General features: G+C 42.8%; 1 protein-coding gene across 1 annotated transcript in view; it reads right to left on the bottom strand.

The window, feature by feature from the left end:
* Nucleotides 1–326: 326 nt before the first annotated feature.
* LOC148016063 (uncharacterized) overlaps nt 327–27,595 on the bottom strand; it is a 44,501-nt gene continuing 17,232 nt past the window's right edge. The window contains exons 4-5 of the mRNA XM_087664539.1: nt 918–986; nt 327–817 (exon numbers count right to left, since the gene is read on the bottom strand). Coding sequence (XP_087520665.1) covers nt 746–817; nt 918–986 — 141 coding nt within the window. The 3' untranslated portion in view covers nt 327–745. The remainder of the gene's footprint in view (nt 818–917; nt 987–27,595) is intronic.

Raw genomic sequence — 27,595 nt, 5'->3', positions numbered from 1 at the left:
CTTCAGGCATTATCAATCTCAAAACTGGTTCTTACCACCAAAGGCCTTCAATACATTTCATCATCTGAGATCCCACGGCCTTTAGCCATTTACCCACCATGTAGTATACTCTATCATCGGAAAAGGACCACCTCCAACTACAATTGTATTCAGCCTGTAATAAGAGTCCTCCCTAGATGCCATTGTTTGATATGGACACCTTGTTAATACCACACCATACAACAGTAAGTTTTTAACCTTACAAGTCACTGCCTTGGCCTGCCCATAAGGCAGGCATAGCGTCTGTTCTCTCTTTGTGAAGTAAACTTTGCTTGCAACAAAAAATTAAAGAAAATCCTCTGACCATCTTTCCCTTTCTTTCTTACATAGGCCTGTATTATCATTTTCAGTCAAAACTCTCTAAATCAGAGGTATGCTGCCTGTCATGTTTTGATAATTTTCCAAAAGCAGCTTTTCTCTGCATAAACAAGATTCAGACACAAACAATCTACTTTTCTACATTGATACAATATTGAAACCACAGGCTACAGTGCCTCAGAAGCAAACTGAACAGCAGAATACAGTCACATTTGCTGAGAACACACTTACCATAATTTCACGTTCTAATAGACAGACAGGCTAACACAACTTGTGAGCAGAGGATTACTCCCTTCTACTGTACAATCAGGACACGACATCTAAGATAGAATACAATAAACAATGGTTTGAAGCTTTTGCCATGGAGAAGCTAGTGCTTCTCAAAGCATCAAGCCTCTGGACCAGCGGTTTCCTTTGCATGGCAGGTGCCACTGCAATTGCATCGGTTTACCGATAGCTCCTGCAAAAAGTTGTCGCACATAAACATGAATTGTACCAAACTAACCTCCCAGTTACTCAGAACAGAAATTGACTCTTATCTATGATTCAAAAAGTAATACCTGAACCTGACGCTGAAGAAACTTTACATATTCGACTGCTTCGTCTAGCATATCAGCAGTGTTGATTTGCTGTTAACATACACAGTGGAATAACCATTAGCTAATTTGCAAAGTATAAAACAGTGTCCATTTTCAGGTTTAGGTTTAAAAAGCATTCTGTTTGCTTTAAATCAATCCATGTGGATGAAAACAGCTGACTTCTCACTTATTTTAGATCCTTTTCACGATACAAACATGGATCAAGTGTTCAAAGGCCATGGCTCTTACTTCAAGGGAAGATCTACCTGCTGTTATATCAGAGTAGAGCAGTGTTTTTTTAAATACTGAAAAGAGCCTAGTCAGGCAAGACATTAGTCCAGACACACATAAAATCCTAAAGCCCCAACTCGCAAAATATAGAACCTACAAAAATGACTTGTGGCCCTCTCAGTCTCATAGAAGACATATAGTTGCCACACCATGAACTAGTTCTAAAGACCTTCCAATAAAGAGTGATTCATCCCCTCTGCCATACAATATTGTAGGCAATCATAGTAGGTTTAACCTATCTCCACTATCAACAAGCCGGAGCTTACACCCTAAGGATATGAAGGAACTTCCAACTGGAACACTATTTCTCTGCTTGTTTTTCTACTACTCTTTGTTGCCTTCTTGCCCTTCTCAACACGTCCATTGATGTTGGCCAATCATGATCAGGAAATACTCCTTTTATTTTGTTTAGCACCTAAGCATCTCAGTATGAAACACTAGAATGTAAGTTCTCATCTTTTTGGTACTTCCATGAAAAGGTTCTGTATTTCGGTTTAGGGCTAACATGCAAGTTTTCACCAGTCATCCTTGAGCTGAAGACATGGGTTTTTGTTATTTGTGGTTCCATCTTCCTTGGAGACTTGCTCCTTTACCAGTGTGGAGACTTCCCATCCTAAGGCGAATCTTTAGGAATCTCTCAATGCTACTGCGACAGTTGCTTTTCCCCAGCTCTTTCAGCCGAGTTGCTTCATTTGCATTTTCATCCTTCTTCATGGTTCTCAATGCCACACGAAGACTGACATTAGGTTTCCCTTCCTCTTTCGACATCGACATCCATGGTTAAGAGGGGACTCCCACCCTTCACTTGGTACCTACAGGTTTCGGCATTGCCTTCGCATCCACCTCCCTTGCTTGTGTATTCATCTATGCATCTCATTGCGTAGAGCACCCTTGAGGGGATCCTGAGCTATCTCCACTAGCAATACAAACCTCTTCGCCCATTTACTTTATCATTGACACCGTTGCAGGCATAGCCACATGGAACAGGGAACAGAGAACAGGAAACGGTAATGGGAATGGGAAACACGGTTGGAACAGGGAAGGCCCATTCTAGGAACAGGGGAAACAGGAACGTGATTGGAAAGGAGAGGCCCCATTCCGGGAACTGGGTTGGGTTGGGGGAGGGGCGGGGGCGGTAAAAAACAATTCTACATTAGACAACTTCACAAGTATTCAAAGACACTCTAGAGTCTAAAAGAATACTTTAACCATCATACTGATCATTGCTTTTGCCATGAATGGTGCTGGCAGTTGCGTGCAAGATATATTGTATTATTAAGGCCAATCGACGTTGCAAATTTGAAAACTCAAATAATACTTGGACATATATTACAAAGAATAAAGTCTAAAGTGTAGTGTGCACACAATTAAAGAAATTTAAAACTCTAGTGATTAAATTTTAGAATCAAAGAGTCAAGACTCAAGAGTCAAGAGCAACGAGCCATAATTTATAAATACTAGGCAGTGAGTATGCAATAAACTATCAAAAAGATACGTCATATGTGTCATGACTCATGATCACATTGGGAACTAGACTCTAAAGTCTAGTGACTACTCTCTAGTACATCAAAAACATACATACATCATCAATAATCATACATCATAGATGTCTCTAGGTCCTAGGACCTCAAGAGTCAAGACTCATCGGCCATATCACTAGTGCTCTCCTCTGCTACCTCCTGTGCTGCCTCCTCAATCTCTCCTAACTCTGGGACCTGCCCTGCTCTTTGCTCCTCCTCTTGCTTCATCTCCCACTCACTACAAGGATTGCAGTCACTGTTGCAAAGCATACGTAAGTTTGCACTGACAAAGACAAGATCACTGGCCTTCTGCACACCAGGCTGCTCCTTTTCTTGGACGCAATGTGTCTATAAGAGCTCCACAATTTCTCCAAACAAGAGGAGCTAACAGCCTGGTTCAAAATGCGAACTTCTAGGCGCTGAAGCTCAAGGCCATCATAGCCATAATCCTCCCACCACAAAGGACCGCCTCTAGTGAACCTGTCCACCTTAGCATCACCACAACCATATGAACCATGGAAATTCCTAAAGAGTGCAAGATGATCCTTCACTATGTACCTCATCTCAATATCAGGAACCATGCACTCCAAGATGCGCCTCCAACCATCAGCAACCTCCCTGTCACTCTCCTGCCCACGACCTGAAACTCTGGGTCCAAGGAGATGCATAGGCATCCCAACATGTCACACATAAGGTGCAGATCTCATCATACTCATCCTTATCTGGCACCAACTCCTCTAAGCACTTAATCATCCTATCCATAGCCTCATAGACCTTGCCAATACATGGCTGCATCGCATCTCCGAGGCGCAATAAGTGTATAATGGGCTAAACCATGGCATCAATCCTCTTCACCTCATCCCAAAATCCCATGTCCTTAACTATATCTATGCATGACATCCCTGTAGGAGTAGAAGCCAAAGGGGAGCTCCTGAACTCATCACTAATGAATACGTATCTCAATGCACCACTACACTCCCTCAAACGACTGAGCATCAAGAAGTTGTAAGCAAAGCGAGTGTCGAGTACTTGAGGAGGATTTTTTTTTTAACTTCTTTGAACTTTGAAAAATCATGGTGATCATATTGATGGTTGAGCACAAAGGTCACCATCTCAGCAGCTTTAGTAATGGTCAGCTCAACCCATGAAAGCTTACCAATATCCTTGAGAAGATTGTTTAAACAATGAGCCATGCAAAAACAAACTGTAATGTGAGGATAGTAGCTCTCAACTATGGCACCAACTGCTCTATTTGTTGACTCACCATCTGCCAAGAATGCCACAACATTCTATGGCCCAACCATCTCAATGCTGTCTATCCACTCATGGGCAAGTACATTGGCACTCTTACTTGTGCCTGAAGCATCATGACATGAAACAAAGTACATCTCACCGCTAGAATATGCTACTAGCCCATGAATGGATCTCTTGCACCTATCACTCCATCCATCTACGATCAGCACACCATGGCATGCCCAAAAGCATCTTCGTATCCTCTATAGCCTATGTTGGGAATAAAGGGCCATCGTGCCTTTTATATGTGCACAAGTGTGAACACACCCTTAGCACATTTGTACTTTCATATATATCTATCTAAAACCTAACGAGGTACACACACAAAAAAGATTGTACCCAAGAACATTGTGCATCCCTCTCTCTGACTCTCACTCTCTACTCCAGCTCACATTTTGCTCTTTACCTAACATTTTCAACACGGGACATTGCATCACCACTGTGCATCACTCACTTCAAACTGGCATCAGAGCTGCAGCTAAGGTGTTCGCACTTCTCGGAGTCCGTGCAGGTCAGCTCGTCATTATTCTTTCACTGGACAGATAGGCAATAGTTCCAGGTTGCATGCAAGTCAAAATCGTCATTTCCTAGTCAAACACAGTCATGCGCACGTCATGCACTTGAGGCGCAGGTCAAAACGTCGTTTTTCAGGTCACGCGAGCACGCGACGGGCTGGCAACTATAAACGAAGCATATTCTTCACTTTTCTTTTACAAAATTTTTAATTTTTTCAAAGGTTCCCTACAAGCAAGCCCTTTGCCCACTGACGAGCGTTCGTGCATGTAGGCACAGTTCAAAATTTTGGGCAGCTTTGTGCCAAAACTTTAGGGATTTGTTTTAGATTTGATGCGAGCAAGACACAACAGTGATATTTGTCTTAGAAATTGCAGGAATTTGTGACATTTTGCCTCTGACATTTGGGGCTTTTCATATGCATGCAAGAATGGGGTTGAAATTTACCCAATTTCTCGACATTGATGCACATTGGACCCCGTGCGATTTGGGGCTTTTGTTGTTTGGGCAAAATTTGTGCACCATTTGGTCATTTTATGTACATACGGGTTTAATTCCATGCAATTTGAACATCTCGCACTTGGAAAAATTTGGGGGTTTTTCTGAAATTGTTCTATTTTGGCAAAATTGGCCTATTCTATGTATGTCAAAGACGATACAGATGTATGGTTGACGCTTTGAGCACAAAAATTTTGGGGCTTTTGACTCTGTGTGTCAAATTTTGTGCCCGTGGGTGCATCTACAACAGAAATTGCAGATAAAATTTGGGACTTCTCATGTAATGTGATGTATTTGTCCTTGGAACAGCTGTAATTAGTTGTGGAGTGCTGTAGCACAAGGTTTAGTGCTTCTGAAAATTTATTTGCAGATCTGAAATTTCTGCTTTTATGTGGTTATTTATTGCTGGCTGGTACTTTATACCTTGGTCACTTGTGTGACAGTTTGGGCCTGCATTTGCTGAATTTTTTGGTCACATTTGGGCTGAAAATCATGGCTGGCAGCAATGACAGCAGTCATCTCATGCACATTAAGAAGCTTGAAGAAGCATGTAACTTTGCAATCTGGCAAAAACTATGCTATAATACCATGTTGCAGAAGAAGCAAGCAAGGCCGATTAAGACCAAAGGGACAAAACCCGCAAATATGGAACATGAAGACTGGGATGAGTTAAATGAGCTTGCATGCTCAACCATTGAGCTATCGATTTCTGATACCTTGTTGTTTAACATTGAAGGTTTGGATTCTGCCTATGCTATTTGGACTCAACTGAAAGCACTGCATGCCCACAAGAGTGCCGCAAGCAAAGTTTACTAGCTGAAAAAGCTTATGGATTCGCGTATGAAAGAGGGTACAGTAATGTCTACTCACTTGAGTGAGTTTAACTCCATTTTCAGCCAGCTGTTTACCTTGAAGTTCAAGATTGATAAAGAATTTAAAACTACATTCTTGCTTTGTACTCTGCCAGAGAGTTGGGATACATTTAGGACTGCTATGAGCAATTCTAATGTGATGCTTTTGTTTGTTGATATAGAAAGTGCTCCATGAAAGAAATGAATCGGTAGAATTATGCATCTAGTAAGTCTTCCAGTGCTTTGCATACTAGGGACAGATCACAGTAGAAAGAAAAATCTGATAGCAAGGGACGCAGTAAATCACATGGTAAGGATGTTGAATGCCATCATTGTGGCAAGAAGGGTCACTTTAAACGTGACTATTACAAATGGAAGAAAGAGAAAGGAAAGGGCAAGAAGACAGATGATAGCAAGGAAGAGAAGAAAGAGAGCCAGCCTAAGAAGAGCAGTGTCAAAATTGAAGAGGTGAATGTAGTCACTCATGACAATGACAGTGGGAATGACATACTCTGTCTCTTCACACTTTAATACACATGCTTTACTTGCAGATACGGATGATGACATGCACACTTGGATTCTAGATTCAAGTGTTTCCTTTCATGTCACCCCTCATCGTGAGTGGTTTTCTGACTATACAGGGGATCGACACGGTGTTGTCTATCTTGGAGACAACTATACATGTGACATTGCAGGTATTGGCAATGTACAGTTGCAGTTTCAGCATGGTTCTGCCTTCACACTTTAGCATGTACGGCATGTAACTCAACTCAAGAAGAGCTTGATTAGCACATGACAGCTAGATGACGATGGATTTCATACCACCTTTAGTGATGGAAAATGGAAGACCCATAAGGGATCTAGAGTGATTACCAAAGGTTGTAAAAGTGATATCTTGTATCCTCTCCATGTATCTAGTGTGCGTGACCATGTTGTTGCCGTGACCAAGTAGCCAAGTGTTTCTTTGTGGCATGGCCGGTTGGGACACATGAGTCAAACTGAAATGAAAGTGCTTTCTCCTTTGGTTACTTGCCTTGTCTTCGTTATGCTAATTTTGAGCATTGTGATCATTGCGTTTATGGTAAACATGCATAGACATCTCATAAGAAGTCTCTTTCGTTGAAATCTTCTCCTCTAGAGTTAGTACATTCCGATGTATGTCAAATGCCACGGTTATCTTTAGGAGGAAAGAAATATTTTGTCACCTTTGTTGATGATGCTACACAGAAGATATGGGTTTACCCTATTCCTAGCAAAGACGAAGAGCTTGACAAGTTTCAAAAATTCTTCGCATTGGTTGAAAATCAGACTAATAAGACATTTAAGTGTCTTCACTCTAACAATGGTGGGGAATATGTGTCCAAGGCCTTTCAGGCATTTTGTGACAGCAAAGGGATAAAGAGAGAGCTTACTGCCCCTCATAATCCACCCCAAAATGGAGTTGCAGAGCGTATGAATCGGACGATACAAGATAAAATCCGTACTATGCTATCTCATGTTGCATCACCCAATGGCTTTTGGGCAAAGGCTATTATGAAAGATGTTCACTTGATTAATCAGTGAACAGGTCTTTTTTTTTTGGGGGGGGGGGGGGGGGGGGGGAGGGGGATCCCTCAAGAGGCGTCGTCAGGCAAGCCACCTTCATATATTCACCTGAAAGTGTTTGGCTCCAAGGCTTTTGTGTACATTTGTAAAGAAGAACGCAACAAACTTGAGCCAAAGTCCTGTAAATGCATTTTCCTAGGATATGGTGACAAGGGTGAAATGGGGTATAGATTATGGGATCCTAAGAAAAGGAAAATAGTACACAGCAATGATTTATCTTCCAGGAAGATCGCATGCATGAACAGTCCGAAAAGACTAAGGAGGTCTGTAGGGTTGTATTCCGAGAAGAAATACCTTTTGGACAACAAAATGTGCCCACTCTACAGCAGCAAATACCTGCTGTAAATAAACCTGCAAATGTAGAAAATAATACTGGAAATTATCAGCCAATCATTGACCATAATGATGAGCCATTGGATATGCAGGAACAGCTACAACAACAAGCTGTTAATGCTGATTTGCAAGCTGAAATGCTAGGACAGCAAGCTGAAAATGGAAATTTGCGAGCTCAACAGCCAACAAACAATGATCATAGGGTTAGGAGATCGTCTAGGGCTACTAGAAAACCTGATAGATTTGTTCCTGATGCAAACAATGTGGCTGATTATGTCATGTTGATAGACTGTGGTGAACCATCTTGCTTCAATGAAGCAATGGACAGACAGGACAACAAGAAATGGTATAAAGCCATGTTATCAGAGATGGAATCTCTTGAGAAAAATGACACTTGGAACTTGGTGCAGTTGCCTAAAGGGCAGAAAACCCTTCTATGCAAATGGGTTTACAAGATAAAGGTCACTTCTCGTTCCTCGCCAAAGTACAAAGCAAGATTGGTTGCGGAGGGATACAAGGAGGAACATGGAGTTGACTTTGATGAGATCTTCTCTCATGTAGTCAAGATGACTACATTGAGAACCATTTTGGGCTTGGTTGCAGCTGAAGATATGGAGCTCATACACATGGATGTAAAGATTGCATTCTTGCATGGCGATCTGCATGAAGACATATATATGCAGCAGCTTGAAGGGTTTGTGGCAAAAGGGAAAGAGAAGATGGTATGTAAACTCAAAAGGAGTTTGTATGGGCTGAAACAAGCACCAAGAGAATGGTATCATAAGTTTAATACATTTATGCAATCTCAACGTTTTCATAGAAGTCAAGTGGATCACTGCTTGTATACCAAGAAGGCAACAGATGGCAGCCTAATTATCTTGGTTTTGTATGTTAATGACATGCTGATTGCTGGCAGGGATACTCATGCCTTGGACTCAATGGAGCAAAGTCTTCATGACAGCTTTGACATAAAGGATCTTGGTGATGCAAATCACGTTCTTTGTATGCGAATACTCAGAGATAGGTCAAAAGGATTACTCTATCTATCTCAGCAAAAGTATATCTCCAAGGTTTTGCAACGTTTCAATATGGTTGGGGGGGGGGGGGGGGGGGGGGGGGGGGGGGGGGGGGGGGAACATTTGGGGTTTCATTGCCTCCATGTGTGAAACTCAGTGCAAAGGACAGCCCTACATCTGATGATGAGAAGTCTGAAATGGCCAAGATACCATATGCTTCAACTATTGGCAGTTTGATGTATACTATGGTTGCTACACGTCCTAACATTGCCTTTGGTGTGGGAGTGGTTAGCAAATACATATTAAACCCTGGTAAAAAGCATTGAGAAGCAATGAAAGGTATTATGAGATACCTCAAAGACACAAAGGATTTGTGCATCTGCTTTGGAAAGCAGAAGGCATGTGTCATTGGCTTTACGGATGCAAACTATGCTGGTCATGCGAATTGCAAAAAGTCCACTTCTGGGTATATGTTTACCTTCACAGGAGGAGCAGTCTCTTGGATCTCCACGCTACAAAAGTGTGTTGCATTGTCTACTACAAAGGCAGAGTGTATGGCTGCCACTGAGGCATGCAAGGAGGCTTTATGGCTTTCACGTCTGGTGGGAGAGCTTGGCATTACAAAGTTACATGTTCTCCATTGTGATAGTCAAAGTGCTATCGTACTAGCATGGAATCCCCTCTTTCATGCAAAGACGAAGCACATACAGGTGAAGTATCACTTCATTAGAGATGTACTTAGCAGCAAGAGCATTGAGCTTGTCAAAGTGCATACAGATGATAATCGTGCTGATCTTCTCACGAAGAGTCTTCCAATAGAGCGGTTTGCTCATTGCCGATAGATGATGGGAGTTGGATAGGTATATGTATTTCAGCTTTGTACATACCTAGACTTAGCTGATTCTTTTTTCCTCTTAAGACACATTGCCTTTAGGTGGGAGGTTGTTGGGAATAAAGGATCGTCGTGCCTTTTATATGTGCACAGGTGTGAACATACCCTTAGTACATTTGTACTTTCGTATATATCTATCTAAAACCTAAAGAGATACACACACAAAAAAGATTGTACCCAAGAACATCATGCATCCCTCTCTCTAACTCTCACTCTCTACTCTTGCTCACGTTTTGCTCTCAACCTGCATTTTCAACATAGGACATTGCATTGCCACTGCGCATCGCTCACTTCAGTCTGCTCAACATTCCATCTCTCCCTCTCCAAGAGAGTAGTACGCAAGTGCTCTAATGATGGTGGCATGTAAGTAGGGCCATATTCAGCAATCTTCTTCAACATTCCCTTGAAGACTCCGACCTAATTGAATATTAAACACAATACACATCATGATTCCAAATTTCACACGTATAGTATTGGATACATTGATACAAACTTCAAAGATCAAAATAAGGAATTATCATTTAAAATAAAATTTATTTCATTAAAATTTAACAGATAAACAACAAACATTTTTTATTTTACAAATTTTATCTCACAATATGAAACACAATGTGATCCACATAGAAAAAGCAAGCAACAACAACATCGGTCTCCTCCCTCTACGGATCCTATGAAGCCTCAAGGGTACTCTGTTGTCGTATGTGAGATACATCATAAGTAGATGCCCCAACCTCTAATACATTATGGCTTTGGACATGGGAGGATGAGGGTGTAGTCGTAGTCAATATTGGAGAGGGTGTAACTCATGGAATGAATGTGGTGGGATCAACAGCCACACATGGCCTTGATCAAGCCAAGGCATCTTGATCTGTTGCACGTGCCTCGAGATCTCGCCTCTTCTCAAGAGTCATTCATATGCAAAAGCGCACCTCTTTTCCTTCGTAACTATGCTTACGGGTGACTTAGTCCATACAATTTTTTTGTGATTTGTGAGCCAATCATTCCTTTATTTTCCCCCATGGTTATAGTTACTTTCTGAAAGAAAAAAAGTTCAGAGTGGTTTTATACCGCCTTTGTAGATCCTAGTGGGCTACTAGGCAGCCAACAAGCACCTTTTGTTCCAATTCTTGGCCTCTTTGGAGGTGGCCCTTTGGACTCCCAAGGTGAGATAACCATCACCTCCATAGTCTTGGTAGGTTTTTGGGCAGTCGATGTACACCCAAAGACCAATGCCCTTGCTGCTTTATGGTGAGACATTTCATGGTCCACACGGGGTGAACTACACTTCCAATCCCTTTATTGATTTATTTTTTTACCTCACATCTTAAGCAAAAGAAAAAAAGTGTTCCTCATTAGACCTTAATTAGCTCCTTCAAACAGCCCAAAAACTCAAACTTTCATGCTAAGAAGAGTTTCTCTACCCCATAAGAAAACTCCCACAATTTGGTTGGTTCCTCGTATATAAATAGATGGTGTGCTCAATCACTCATCTCATTCCAACCAGCCATCAGTCCTCATCTCCATGTAGCTGTCTAGCCACCAACATCTGTTGCCACCTCCTCTGTACCAAGGGCACCCTAATATCCCACCTGCCGCCCAGCCCACTGGAGGATTCCCACAACCGCATTTTGTTGCTATTTGTAGACAGTACACGTAGAGACACAAAAAAAAGTAACCCCCCCCCCCCCCCCATGTGGACCAGCTCTGTCGACGTTTTTGTCATCCTCAGCAAGGTGGCGGGCTGCTATCCATCTTCACTACTCCAGACACACTCTATGTAGCTGCAGCTCCCGTTCTATCCTTCCCAACTGCCACCCTGATCACAGTTGCTGCTGGAACTGCTGTGCTTTCAGTCCAGCCAAGTCATACAACAACTCCCCTGCTGCTGGAGATCTCAGTCAGGCCCAACACACACTCCTATAGGCTACATTTCACTACCTTCTTACTCCGATTGGTGGTACCAGCACTCGGGATCCGTCTATGGTGCACATCACACTCACTTCAACTACTCCCTCAACCGGCTCCCATGAGAGTCATCGGCTATTGGACATTACAGCATTCATTCATTTGCTTCGGAGTTATCTTTCCTTCTCTGTTTACATTTTTGTGCTTTTGTCTGCATGATTGTGTTTTAGTTGTGTTCATACATTCTGTGCTTTTCAGTGCAAACCCTAGCATATATTCACAATGTTTTGAGTTTCTAAATCATACAGCTCACCATAGCTCAATCTCGGACTGAGAAGAAAGGAGATAGTGAGAAAGAGCATATGTGTTCTTCAATCTGTAGACACCATGCTCCTCACAACCTTGGCACACCACCTCTTTTGTCTAACCATCACGCATTCACAAAGGGTCAATGTCAAACTCAACAATCAGCCCTAGGCCATAGAGCTTGGTCACCAACAAGAGGTGAAAGCTGAGATCGGGACATAAGAGTACTTCCAATACAAAAGCACCACCATACACATCGCTAATGACTTGAATCTTGCTAATACCAAGAACAAAAACAAAGACTTGCTTCAACACAAACATTGCCTTGAATAGAACACAATTGCTCAATGCCTTCTTTGGATGGAGTTGTGTGCTGAGAAGCACCACTATCCATGATCAATTCTCAAGCCATGGATACCATTAATGTCCCATCCTATGGTGAAGATGTCTCCAATACCTCCAAGTGAAGGAACGCAAATGAAGTTGAAGCAATCGTTGCTCTTGAATGTGAAGAAATTGCTAGGCACCGAGGAAACACAATGTACAACCACAACAAAAACACAAAGACACAGACAATGACATGCAAAATTCAAACGCAAAACACAAAACACAAAATGCAAAAACACAAACACAAACAGAGAGAGAAGGAGAACTCTGAAATCAATGAATCAATGCAATAAATGAATGTAAGAGTGTACAGAATGCTCAAGGGAAAAGCAATAGAGTGTCGGAGTGGTCAACCAGAGAGGGATCTCGAGTGTTGTAACCACCAGTCGGAGTAGTCAGAGGGTGAAGAAAGACCAAAATGCAGATCATCACAAGTAGTAGATGCTTGGCGACAACTGTGAAGACACCTGAAGATATTGGTGATGGTTGAATCTACCAAACGCAGCTGTGGAAATGTCAACTAGATCTAGCAATGGCTGTCTAGGACCAAAATCAATAGTAGGAGTGCCACGCAACAAGTAGGAGCTAGAGCAGCAGACGAAGTGGTAGCAACAATCGCAAAGGTTGGACAGCCACATGAAGAAAGGCCGATGGCTGAAATCTGCACTAATGAGTGAGAAACTTGCACGGAGGGATGGGCTGAACGGTGGGCAACCTATCTATCTATTGATGTGGATGGATTTTCCCAATTTAGGGTTTGCACAAAAACTCTCTCGAACCACTCCCCGTTTTAGGGTTTTTCATTAATTAAGCATGCTTTGGGGCTAAGCATGTTTTGGGAAAAGTAATAGAGTATCGGAGTGGTCCGCCAGAGAGGGATCTCAAGTGTTGTAACCACCAGTCGAAGTAGTCAGAGGGTGAAGAAAGACCAAAATGCAGATCATCACAAGTAATAGATGCTTAGCGACAACTGTGAAGGCACCTGAAGATGCTGGTGATGGTTGAATCTACCAAACGCAGCTGTGGAAGTGTCGACTAGATCTAGCGATGGCTGTCTAGGGCCAAAATCAAAAGTAAGAGCACCACGCAGCAAGTAGGAGCTAGAGCAGCAGACGAAGTGGTGGCAACAATCGCAAAGGTTGGACATCCACATGAAGAAAGGCCGATGGTTGAAATCTGCACTAATGAGTGAGAAACTTGCACAAAAGGATGGGCTAAATGGTGGGCAGCCTATCTATCTATTAATGTGGATGGATTTTCCCAATTTAGGGTTTGCACAAAAACTCTCTTAAACCACTCCTCGTTTTAGGGTTTTTCATTAGTTAAGTGTATTTTCATTAACTAAGAATGTTTTGGGGCTGTTTAACAAGCTAATCAATATGTAATGCATTTTTAAGCTCAACAACCCCTCTCAAGCCCAAAATAGGGCTAGAGAGGTAGGCCAACCCATGTTTACCCCAAGGCATCCTACCCCAAACCAACCAGGGTATCAAACAAAGGGTGACGGCACCTACCATGGCCTACCAAGACTACGAGGCAATGGTTATCTTACCAAAGGAGTCCAAGTAGTCAACCAAAAGAGGACAAGGCATCGAACAAAGGGTGCTCATCAGCTGCCCAGTGGCCTACTAAGTCCTGCAAAGGCAAATGGAACCACATTGAACCTCTTTTTTTCTTTTTTTAATTGAGTGATTTGATTAGAGATGGTTTGCAATCAATCAAGTAACTATGCTCGTAGGGGAAAAGGAAAAGGAATGGTGATATCCAACACATCACAAAACAAACAAGCTTACCCATCCACCCATGGGTGTCACTAACAAGGGAAAGGGCCATGAAGTAATGGTAGGGTAAGAACTACCGATGGAGCTGATCAAGGGTGCTCTACACAATGAGATGCAAAGTACATGCTGAGAATGCTCATGCAACAAATGCCAGTTGGACAATGTCCCTTGTGGGGAAATTGTCCACTTGCTCGAACACCCTTTACAAAGATGATGAGCTCATGCAATGCAGAGGAGAGGTACAACAGGGAAGGGAGGCCGATATCAAAGACAAGTGCCAAATCCTATAGAATACCAAGAGAGGGGAACCCCCTCTCAACCCTAGATGTCGGTATTGAGAAAGCACATCATTCTATACTGTTTTGCTTCTTCATTTCCATTTTGGTTTCTGTTTCTAGCCCCAAAAAGGCTTTCTAGGGCCTTTCAAGAGAGTCGAAATGCCACTCCAGAGACTTCAATAGATGAGACTCCAAACTACACTGAGGAAACACAGAGTGTATGACCACGAAAAAAACACAAAGACATAGACAATGACATACAAAACTCAAACCCTAAACACAAAACGCAAAACGCAAAAACACAAATATAAACAAAGAGAGAAGGAGAACTCTGAAGTGAATGAATCAATGCAACAAATGAATGTAAGAGTATATAGAATGCTCACGGTAGAAAAGTAGTGTGTTGAAGTGTGACATCCATTGGAGATGAGTCTTGAGTGTTGTAACCACCAATCAGAGTAGTCAAAGGGTGAAGAAGACCAAAATGCAAATCATCAGAAGCAGCACGATGCGTGGCGACAACAGTGAAGGTGCTTGAGGAAACTTGTGATGGCTGAAACTGCCAAATGCAACTATAGGAGTGTCAACTGAAGCTACTGATTGCTATTTGGGGCCAAACACAACAGTAGGAGGAGCAATAGGCAGCGAGAAGGGTAGTCGCCAAGAGTTGGAGCAGCAAATGGAGTGGTGGTAGTAGTAGCAAAGACTAGACAACCACATGAAGGCTGATGGCTGAAATCTACATTGAAGAGTGAGAAACCTGCATATAAGGGATGGGCTGAATGGTGCACAGCCTATCTATATATAGATGTGGATTGACCCTCCCAAACTAGGGTTTGCACAAACATTCTCTCAAACCACTCGCTCCTTTTAGGGTCTTTCATTAATTAGGCATGTTTTGGGGCTATTTAAGACGCTAATCAACATGTAATGCATTTTTTAGCTCAACACTAAAGGCTCATAATCTTCTTGGAAGTCTTCTTGTCCTTATCCAAACAATTCTTCTCCCAATGGCTTGTCTTGCCACACTTGTGGTAGGTGGAGTCCTTCTTCTTTGACTTACCATCCTTCTTTTTCTCCTTACCCTTCTTCTTTGTGTTTTTGAGTTTTGGCCATCAAAGCCTCCAAATTCCCCTTCTATGAAAAGAGCAGCTTGAAACAATCCTCCTAATCCAACACCAATGATGGTATCAACCAATCTGAAAGTGACTAAAGAAGAATAAAATCCCCTATATTGGACGAGTAGCTATGCAAGAAAAGTGACAACTATATCTTCAAAGGATATCACCTTCCTCGCATTGAGGGTCTTCTTTTGCACTTTTTGTGACTTATTGATGTGACCTTCAAGGATGTAGACTTGTAGGGATCCATGATCTGCATCTCTACCTCCTTAGACACCAGATTCATGGGCATCCTCTGGTTGTAAAGCTGCTCCAAATGCAACAATATCTAATACACACCCATCATATGACTCACATGAGCAACAAATACTGATGTCATGAGAGAAAGATGAAAGAGGGCAGATGTGAGCCCTCAATCCTTGAGACATAAAGGTTTGAGGCCTCTCATTGTATCATTCGCATTCTCATACATTCATCTTTGTTGAGCGTACTAGAGATCACGGTGTCCTACATTCTACATTTCTCTATGTTTGCATTAGCATTTTTTTACACTAAGTTCAGCAGCTCTTGGAAGATTTGAGATCAACAAGCTGATCAGCATTAACAACATGCCACCATGAGGCCTAAACTTGGGTATTTCCATTAATAACATGCCACCATGAGGCCTAAACTTGAGTATTTCCATACGAAAAACTCATCTTCGAGAAAGAATTTGGCTATAGAAACCCAAGGCTGCTGACCAACACACATAGCTTCAAACAAAGACCATCAAGAGCTATCATGTGAGTCTCCACACCCCCATTCTTTAAGGTGTGCAGATATGATTCCAAGAAATCCAAGAAATGCCAGATTGTGTGTAGTCCTTTTTCCAAAGCATAAAACAAATAAGATTGAGTGATTTCCCACAAAACGCTTTTAAATCAAGGAACCACTAGCAAGTAACATGAAAACATGGGCAGCATGATTGTCTAAGCAACTTGAAGACCATGGCCATGCCTGTGATGTTCAATAGACAAAATTGTCAACAATGTATGTGGATATACAATCGAGCAATTTCTTGGATATGACATTCACCGTAGAGGGATAGCCCAAGTGTGTCATAATATTGCCCTTAGTTACCACCTTCCCTTGCCAAACCAAAGCTAGCAAGTCCCATTTAGTGCAACTGATGGAAGCAGATTTGTTGGTATTAATATGCAGCCTTGAAGCCCAATGCAAACAAGTCCCATATGTCCATGGCTTAGCAAACATTATCATTATCATCCTTCAAGAACATAAATGTATCATCTGCAAAGGCTTGACCAATTAGATCTTTCTATGAAGAGAGGGATAAGCCTACCACATCACCATTTGCAAACAAATGTGCTCTCTCTTTTTATTTTTGTAACGGATAGTTATATTACATCAAATCAAATAAGGAATACAAACAATAACAGAAAGGAGCAGAAGAAATTGTTGTATGCCAAGGAACCAAGTCCTCCCTAGGGAGGATGTCAATAGAAGACCCTTGTGCTATGAAAGAGAGGACTTGAGAGCAAGAGAGGTCGTGCCAATGGGGTTGCGAGCTGCAATCCCAGAGCAACGTGGGAGAAGGAGCCACTCCATCGTCCCACAGCAAAAGGCCAGCATCTTAATTGGTGTGCAGTTGTGAGGCAGGACTAGTTTCCAATCTGTCGCACATGGAAGGACCTACCATATTGGCGAGAGCTTCACTCTTCTCCTTTGATGCTTGGGTATTTTGTTGCCTCTCAATGGAAACGAGTATTGGTAATTACATAAGTATCCTTTTGCTTCAAGTTGGAACAAAAGATGCCTAGAATACCTTGAGGCCATTGGTGGGTTGCTATGCTTCATGGTTAGTATTGATGCTCATGTTGCATGGTTGATGTACTATGGTGCTTTGGTGTTCTAATATCTCATGGTGGATGACATTCTTGGCGGTTACAATGTACTCTTTTGGTATTCAAGTTGGATGAGGAGATGCCCATAGTTCTTTAGGACATCACTCCTGATATGTGATTGTTTTATCTTGGTGAGAAAGCCTATCTAGTGTTACGCGGGCTCTGGTTTCAAATGTCTTGTTGGGTGGTTGGGCAGTGGCTTAGGGGTTGACTTTGTTATCGTTTTGTTGCACTACCAAGAGTATTCTGAAGGTACAAAGTATTAGTGTCCGCATCTATTGAATTGAAAACTAAGCCACGACACATTTACCAATGCTCCTTATCTCTTCTCGTCGAGCTGTGTTTGGGATTATTTTCATCCATTGCTTGCACAGTAGCAACATCAAAGACGGATGCATTCCGAATGACACAAATATGACAATCAAATGTGCTCTCTCTCTTTTTTTTTCGTGAAGTTAATTGAATTAAGTAGTAAATCTTTACATCAGACCATCATGTCAACATTGAAAATAACAGACATGAAGGAAAGTCTACAATAAGGTAAATGTGCTCTCTCTCTCTCTCTCTCTCTCTCTCTCTCTATCTCTCTCTCTCTCTCTCAATGGTAATTGTATTAATTACAAAAAAATAAAAGATTACAAGACTACAAGATGCAAGATGGCTCTAGGCCATTGTCCAAAATCTGAAAACTATAGCATATCCAAGAGTTCAAAGATAGAACCATGATCAAAAGTACAAAGGAACTAGGTGGACTGCAAGGGGATTGAAGAAACCAAATCCTATCTAGGGAGGATATGTGCCATCTCAATCATGTCAATCTACCAATGGAGAAGCCTCTCAAATGGGCTAAGTAACTTTGCACTCCCAATGAAGAATTAAAAATGAAGGTATTCCTCATAGTTAATATGTGCAAACTCAAAGAATAGTTGTCCTACGGTTCTTATAGATTTAATTCCTTACTACTAACACAAGAATCAAAGAATAGTTGTCCTATGGTTCTTATGGCTTTAATTCCTTACTATCGACACTAGTTTGCTATTGCATAGAAATTATGGAACAATCACTCATTAAAAGTAAGGGCATTCATGGAATTAGAACGAAGAAAATCATGCATAGATTGTGCATGATGAAGTATGGAATCCTTTAGGAAAAAAGCTTGTGATGTAAAGGAAAGGCTAGAGATGTATTATTTTAGCATGTCAACGACATGTACCACTTGTGATCGCACACCAAGGAAGAATAAGTTGTTGTGGATTGCATCTTCTTCTTGAAGAATTCAAAGAACATTGTTTAATTTGTCAAATTTTTGCTTTAAAGAAAAGCTTGATTATTTTGGGATAGAGATGGTCTCCCCAACCACGATAAGTTGGTTGACTCTTATGGATATTCAAGTGATTGCTTGATTGAAAAGGAATGATCATACTAAACCTCCCCGAAGCATAGTGGCGGGAGCCCTTAACCAAGGGGCTGGTTTGACTCCATTGGGGGCTAGGACCAGCCCATCTCTCTATAGGGGGGACATTAGCCTAAGAGGCAAAAAGAATACCATGGGGGATCTAGCCATAAATCCCTTGGGTCTATCCAAGACTGGCCAAACCCCTACGAGCCTAGGATGGACTTCCTTAAAGGCCCTACTATTAGATAAGGACAGATTGGGGGATCGTGTACCATGAGATATGGACACAAGTCCCAAATTAAGGGACAAATTGCCAAGGTGACATTGCACCTTGGAGAATGCGTAGGATAAATATGTTGTTTTACAACTACTTTCAAAGGATTGTTTGGCATTGTCTTTGTGTATGTAACAATAAATTACGTAAAGGAACTAGTATTCAATGGTTAATTAAGGAAGCTATCTTTGCATATCAAATATAAATGTGTTAGAATAATTTGATAACTAAAACACACCCTCGAGGAAAGCGGGAGGGCGAGACCAACAAGTCCACTCCGTCCTACGAATGGGTAATCTCGATGAGCCAAGAGTTTTCCTTCAAGGCAATGTAATTAGAAAAGGGTCAAGTACTTAAATGCTTAGCATGATGTATTAGATCTCGATCAATGCCATTTTAAGGGACCGAAGTCGAGACTATACCCTACAAGTAGAGGGGTCAACGCATATCGCTCCCCCTTATTTCTCACTCACTAAGAACCAAGTGCAACATTGATTTGCTTCGGTCTGAGTTGACTTGCAAACACAGCCACTCAAAGATCGACAATAGACAACAAGCTATTAGGTGACCTTAGCATCAAAGTAAAAACCCAAATTCAGGTTAATCCTTATGGGTTACAGTCAGAACCTTCCATTGCGAAGTGGACTCGAGAGAGCCTAAGTGACAAACCACGTGTTATTCTAAAGAGTACCGAGTAGCATCACTTAGGATAACCTCTTAATGGGCCACTAAATCATGTCACTGAGGGGTCTTCAATCGGGCACATCACACATGTTGAATGGAAGGTGTAACCATGGTCATGGGGAGATAACTAAGACCATAGATCTTGTTTCAATACTACCAAAGCCAAACATTTCAATCCTAGTATTCAAACCTATCCATTAGTCCATATCGAGAAGTTGAACGAGATGAATTGACGGACATGTTAAAATCACCAATGATAAATCCAAGTCTTCCAAGAGAGAGAGACTCTCACAACTGACGCCATAACTCACAATGAGCAAAAACATCATTGAGAGCATACAAGCCCATCAGTCCCCCATCATAATTAATTTTAATAACTATGAATTGTCAGAGTGAGGCAATGCAAAAGCGAATGACCGTGACAAAAAGTGAACAGAGAGAGAGAGAGGAAGAGACAATGAAACACAAAAAATCTACAATGAAGAATGTTGTATAAGGATGCAGAATTATACACGGGTGCAGAGAGAATATCTACGTATGTCTCCACCTCAAGGATCTCGATCTCCGTCAGCCCCAAGAGCAATCTCCGCAATCAGTAAGCTGAAATCTATGAAAGACAATATGCCAAGACTACTCGAAACTCAACCTATTTATAGGCTGGAAATAATGCCAATAATTGATTAGGTCCGCTGCATTAAATGCTGCGGACTGATGCAGTCCGACTGCTGCCACATGGCAGCTTGCCTGCGTGGCATCCAAGGAATAAATCTTAACACCCCCTCTTAGATCCTAAACAAGGCAGCACATGGAAGGATCTGGAATGCCGGTGAAGTAAAGCCTGGGGAAGTGCCTTCGTAAACAAATCTACAAAATTATCTTCGGTCTTACATTATTCCACATCGATGGTCTCATCCAGAAGCTTCTCCCTAATGAAGTGATACTGGATCACAATGTGCTTCATCCGGGCATGGAATACGAGATTCCGTGCCAAGGCAATGCAACTCTAATTGTCGCACCGCAAAATAGTAGGACGAGTCTGGGGGCAACCAAGTTCCTCCAACAAATATCGAAGCCACACAATCTCACATGTGGTAGAAGATGCAGCCTAATACTCTACCTCAATCGAAGATAGGGCTACCGTGGGCTGCTTCTTGCTACTCCAAGAGATAGCACCAGCACCCAAGGTAAAACAATAACCTGTAGTAGACCACTGTTGGTCCACATCACCAGCCCAATCCAAATCACTCCAACCTGCAAGAACAATATCAGAAGCATCTGTACCTACTGGATAGGAAATCCCAAGGTTGGAGGTCCCCCTCAGAAACCGAAGCATCCTCTGAGCAGCCTGCCAATGTACCTGCTGAGGTGTACTCATGAACCCAGCCAAGAGACCTACAGCAAAACATAGATCAACCCATGTGTTGAGGAGCCAAATCAATGATCCAATCAACTGACGGTAGCAGGTAGCATCCGCCAAAGGAGAATATGCGTGTGAAGTGGCCTTCCAGTTCGAATCCATAGGAGTAGAAATGGATCGATAATCCTCCATCTCAAAAGTCACCAAGAGCTCCTATACATATCTCTACTAAGAGATGAAAATCCACCTTTGAGTTTGATAAATCTCGTGGCCCAAAAAGAAATGGAGAAGTCCTAAATCCATCATCTTGAACATTTGATGTAGGGCTGCCTTTGTCTCTTCGGCCTTCCATCACTTGTAACAATCAAATCATCAATATACAAAACAAACAACACATGACCACCCTCGAAAGTGTGCACATAAAGTTGCAGATCGAGCCTACAGTGCTGATATCCCAACTTGGCCTAGAGAAACGAATCAATCTTCTCGTTCCAAGCGCACGGAGCCTGCTTCAGGCCATACAAGGCCTTCTTCAACCTGTAAACCTTCCCATCTGAGGAACCAAAGCCAGGAGGCTGCTCTACATAGATCTCCTCCAAATCACCATTCAAAAAGGCCGACTTCACATCCAACTGAAAGACAAGCCATCTCCTATGACAACCAAGGCAAGAACCGCACAAATAGTCGCCATGCGAGCAATAGGGGCAAAAGTATCATGGAAACCAACACTTGGGCGGTACGCAAAACCTTTAGCAACAAGGTGAGCCTTGTGCTTGTCCAAAGAGCCATCCCTATGGTACTTGGTCTTGAAGACCCATTAAACACCAAACACCTTCTTATAAAAGGGACGAGGCATGAGATACCAAGTGCCATTCCGCTCAATAGCCTTCAACTCGGCTTCCATCGCTTTCCACCAAGGATCAAATTGTAAAGCCTCCTTCACTGATGTAGGCTTTCTATCCTACATAACATGGAACATCAAATAGTAGTTAGAGCAAACAAGCTCCATAGTATGTGCTTGGTGCCGCCATGACCTCTGTAGTCCCTCCTGCGGTTGCCATTCCTCAAGGACCCCCTCGATCCCTGAATCTTCGAGCATGTCACAGGCCCAACAAGGAGGAGGCCAAATCTTGCCTCAACGCTCTTCATCTACTAAAGTTTCTAAAAGGCCACCGTCAACAGAGGACCAATCGGTGAAGCCAATGGCTGGGAAGTAGGCTCCTCATCCGAAGAAGAGTCTTCAAGAGACACAAGTTAAATAAATTCTCCGTCCTTATTCGATTGTAAGGTCTTCAGCTACCACCCCGATCGGTTCTCCTCAAAGAGCACCCAATACTTGAAGTTCGAGCAAGCCTTCGACTTCAGCTTCAAGAAATAGGCCCATGTCATCCTACTGTAATCATCTACAATGAGCATGAAATGCAAACTCCCTCAAAGGGATTTTGTCTGCATCAGTCCACAAAGATCAATGGAAACAAGCTCCAAGGGTGCTAAAGACCGCCTCGAAGCCTTGCTGGGAATAACATCACGAGTTTACTTCCCACGGATGTAGGATACACAAGGCTATTGACTCGCCACAATATCTAGTAAACTTCAAACAAACTGGTCCTAGACACCTTCCGAAGATATTCATAATTGAGGTGACCAAACCGAGCATGCCAAAGCTCGGACTGAGTTTGCGAGGTAAAAAGAAGAGAAGTCAAGGCAGAAGAAGACCACAACTTGTAGACTCCATTCTCCTCATATCCTGAAGAAAGAACTGCTCTCGATCTGCGATTAAGAATCCGAAAAGAATCCACATCAAATTCGAGCAAGAGGCCAAGGGCACAAATCTTGTGCACCGAGAGAAGATGATACCCCAATGCAAGCACATAAATTACCTCCGATGCATGGGCACCACCACGCTGATCTGGAATAAGATGCATATTGCCCCGTCCCTGAATAGGAATAGACGAACTATCTCCAATAAGAATTTGACCATGAGAAGGCCGCAAATGAGTAACACCTGTTGAAGGAGTCATGTGCCTAGAAGCACCACAGTCAACAATCCACTCCCGAGTAAATGGGGCGGTCAACGCAACATCAGAAGCCGGTAAGGTTGAATCCTCAACCACCTCCAAATGGAGAAAAGTAGCTAATGAGGGAGCAGCCACCGCTCCGGAATCCTTTGAAGATTTCTCCTTCTTCTCCTTGTCGGGGCAATCCTTCTTCCAATGACCTGTTTTGCCACAAATGTGACAAGTAGACTCCTTGTCTTTGTCCTTCTTAGATTTGTCTTCCTTCTTCTTCTTTTGGTCCTTCCCTTTCTTCTAAGAGGATTAACCAACCAAAGTTTTAGATTTCGAAGCATTAGTTCCTTTCGGTTGCTCCTCCTGGTCCAAGACCACAAGAACCAACTCTTCCCACCGAAGAGTCTCACACCACCCTAAAGCAATCAAGGCGGAATAAAAACCACTGAAGCGAGGCGATAGCTGTGAAAGAAGAGTTATCGCCATGTCTTCAAAAGTGATCACCTTCCCTGCGTTTTGAACATGCATCTGAAGTTGCCTTAGCTTGTTGGTATGCTCCCGCATGGATGATGACTTGTTGACACTCATAGTCCTCATTTGCACTTCCAAAGAAACTCGCTTCATGACCGTCATCCAATTATACATCAGATCCAACTCCAACAATATCTCCCTAGCCACCGTCAAATGCTCTATATGAGAGATAACAACTGTAGTACATGAGAGAAATAAAAACGAGCGAATGTGAGTATTGAGTTTATCCCAATGTGTTTGAGCCTTTGCCAACTCCGCCTTCTCACTAGAAGAGAATCTGGACTCGTCTCGCGAAGAAGTACGATTGGTAGCCTCCATAATAGGCTTCGCTAAATCAAAGAACTCCAATATGGCAAGCATCATGACCCGCTAGATGCGGTAGTTCTCACCATCGAGCTTTTGATCTAAAGGAAGAATCGGTAGGACGGGCATGTTCCGGTCCATGATCACCTAAAACTTTGTCTTGGCCTCAAAAGACATCTTCACCTACAATGCCCGCACAAAACACAAAAAGCAGCCCCCTCTGACTATGAAAATACACGCTGCTAGGGCTGAGGTTCACTTGTCCCGTTTCTTCTTTGCTCGCCAGAGGTGATGAAAAGGTAAAATCTGCACTTGAAGGACAAAAACGCAGCCTTCTACCTTCTCTAACAGCAAAAACAGTAGCAACTTCGGCAAATCTTCTCTTTTCTCGCACACCCACGCTCACCTCAGCCTTGTTTTGATGTGCAGCCCACCTGCTCACACTTGAATGCTGAAAATGCAGCCTTGTGTCGTGCTGAAAACTCCTCTTCAGATAGATCCACCCTAGTCCTTCAATGCTCTGATACCATGTCAAAGTGAAGCAATGCGGAAGCGAATGATCATGACAAAGAGAGAGAAGAGAGAGAGAGACAAAGAGACAGTGAAACGCAGAAGATCTGCAGTGAAGAATGCTGTATAAGGATGCAGAATTATACAGAGTGCAGAGAGAATATCTACGTATGTCTCCATCTCGAGGATCTTGATCTCCATCAGCCTCGAGAACAATCTCCGCAGTCAGCAAGCTGAAATCTGTGAGAGACAATATGCCAAGACTGCTTTTTATAGGCTGGAAATAATGCCAATAATTGATCAAGTCAGATGTGCATTAAATGCAGCCGATTGCTGCCACGTGACACCTGCCTGTGTGGCGTCCAAGGAATGACTCTTAACATGAATCTGCCCGACACATCTCTCTTAATCATGATTGGCTGAAATCGCTCTCAAACAATCAATAACACACCCAAATGGGTTCCTACAAGAATAGCAGCATAGAATAGCTTAAAGCCATGATAGTGCAAGATTCTCCCTACGTCTTTATGACTCTTATGTTCCATTACACACAAAGCATCCCAAGCATTAAGAGTGCAGGGCTTGCCACATAGCATGTTGTTTGCTCCACGAACAAAAACCCCAAATATTCCATGTAGCCAACTTCATGATGAACCGAAAGAAAATCACGTTTGAGGTCGCAACCACCTCTTTGCAATTCTATTCACCAAGATAACAAGAACATCCTCATCCAAAAAGTCTATCAATACCACAACAGCGTTTATTCCATCACTCTATGCTTTAGAAGTTGAGAGTTGATCCACATCAACCATACTACAATGCAGGTATCTGCGGTCCCAAAGAGTAATTACTTTACCATGTTTATCAAAAGGCCGGACGCTTAGGAGGATTATGTGGTGACTCCTATCGAGCCTTTAGATTATAAGCTGTCATAGTGCTCAAAGGGTTAATACTAGTGACATAGGACAAAGATTTATCCTTGCGGCACACATAGGTGCACATTCCATTCTATGCATCATCTCCAAGGATCCAGTGTGCTGAACATCATCTAACTTATTTCCCTTCTGCCAATGCACCTCTTGCCAACCACGACTATCATCAGAGGGGGATGAAAGCAGTTATTTCCCTTTGTCCAAATTTTCTCCCGCAAGCTCGGCATCCATATGCATGTGAGGTAAGATCATGCTGTTGTACCACAGGCACATCATTTGCATGACTTGTTGCTTCTTTCCTTTCAGTGCATTCTGCCATAAAATGGCCTAATTGGCCACAATGGAAACAATGTCCCACAAAAGCCCCCCATTTAAGACACAAGTGCAAGGAATGCATACCAGGAGAATTCACAGGTAGCCAAGTAGGTCCACTAGCAAGAGGTATCCCAAAGCATGCACATTCTGTTCTTGTTGACAATGCGAACACTAGGAGGGACAAACACTTTGCTAATCCTAGACATGGCATCAAGCAAAAGAGGCCAATACACACCTAGGCAACCCCCCACTTCCACCTAAACTGGGCATTTTTGCTTTAGCAAATCTGTAAAGTCTGCTATGGGCCTCCGTGAAACTAGATGCACCAATCTGTGATCATAAAACAATGGCCACTTACCCAAAAGCATATGCCAATGATGAGGGGATCTGAGCATGACCTCATAAAACCCCCTTGGGCCCACAAAAATGTCCTCAACACAATTCTCTTGCACAACACTCATCAGCAATGATCGTACAAAGGACATCATGGGAATTCTTGCAGTGAAAAATGGTATAACCCCTTTTTCATGAAAGGAGGAAAATGAACGCAACACCTTTGTGTCCACAGTAGTAACGCAAACATCATTCTCATCAAAGTCACAGCAGTCATTCTGATTATGTTGCACATATTCCCAAGCAACGTGTTTACAAAATCCAAAATATGTTCCCAGTCCAAATCCTGGGAGTCATTGGTCTGTGCCTGCTTGAGTATAGGACAAGGTCTGACCAGTCACTGGAGCAGAAGGCAATGTCTGCAAATCCCCACGAGGCAATGCATTTGTCCCACTCACAGGGGTGGCCTCAACATATTTGGAGCACTTTACCACTGGCTCAGCATGTTCAGTGTCAAAATTTGGAACCATTTCATTCTCGTCCATATCCAGCCCCAAGGCATCTACCTCTTCATCAATGAAGGCGGTGTTCAGCTGCAACTTAGGGTCACAAGTGTCCCACAGTCTGTGGTCCAGTCCCCACACTGTCCACTGTCTGCACGTGCAGCAGGAGGATGGAACGTCTGCAGCAGACAGTCCCAAATCTGGAGCCTGTCACAAGTCTACTAACACACACCCTTCCAGCTACAGAGCCCGTCAGCACTCTCTCCCTCTGCAGTCTCCTGTTTTGCACAGCAATACAGGGGGGCTGTACAGCAGTGTGCACAGAGCAGAACAGTGCACACGACCTGGAACAGAGAGCTGTCTGCTCCCCGGTCTGTGCAGGGTCACACAGGCTGCAGATACACAATGAACTCAGGCAAGGCTGGCATGCTGGTGAAGGGTTCCACAGCAGGGCAGCAGGATGACAGGTCTCTGCACACAGGAGGGCAGGGCAGTATTACACAGGCCATGAAAGTTTTAATGGAGATAGTGGGGTAATATTGACAAGCACACTGAGCTTTAGGATGGTCGGGCACAGGCTGAAATCTGCAGCAAATTAATCTGCAACCAGGATTTGCAAGCAAAAGCAGAGCAGTGTTCTAGTTTTGATGTCCAGTGGATAAGGTTATGATAATGTGTTGACTGTATTTGATGACTACAACCAATGGAATTGAGAAATGTGCAATCAGGCCTGCATGACTTTGCTCTCGGACAGCTGTTCACATCTATCATGGTGGCTGTTTTTATTGATCCAGTATAGCTGCCCCTTTCCAGTAATGCCAAATGGCCCCTGCACAATCGAAGACTTTTCCCAGACAACTCCTGCACACCAGCTTCATCTATGTATTGGCATCCTTTGAAGAACACAGACTGATTGTTATTCCTCTAAGTTCCTAGTGGATAGTCTTTGGCCCTTAATAGGAACAGGCTGCAAGCATGGTAAGTTGATGCAGAACAAACCATAGCCTGACATGTGATGTTCA

The sequence above is a fragment of the Lygodium microphyllum genome, chromosome 23 (genome assembly GCF_053477565.2).
Source record: "Lygodium microphyllum isolate KBCC chromosome 23, Lygodium_microphyllum_v1.1.10, whole genome shotgun sequence".
NCBI classification, from domain to species: domain Eukaryota; kingdom Viridiplantae; phylum Streptophyta; class Polypodiopsida; order Schizaeales; family Lygodiaceae; genus Lygodium; species Lygodium microphyllum.
This window is presented reverse-complemented; position numbering and strand designations above follow the sequence as displayed.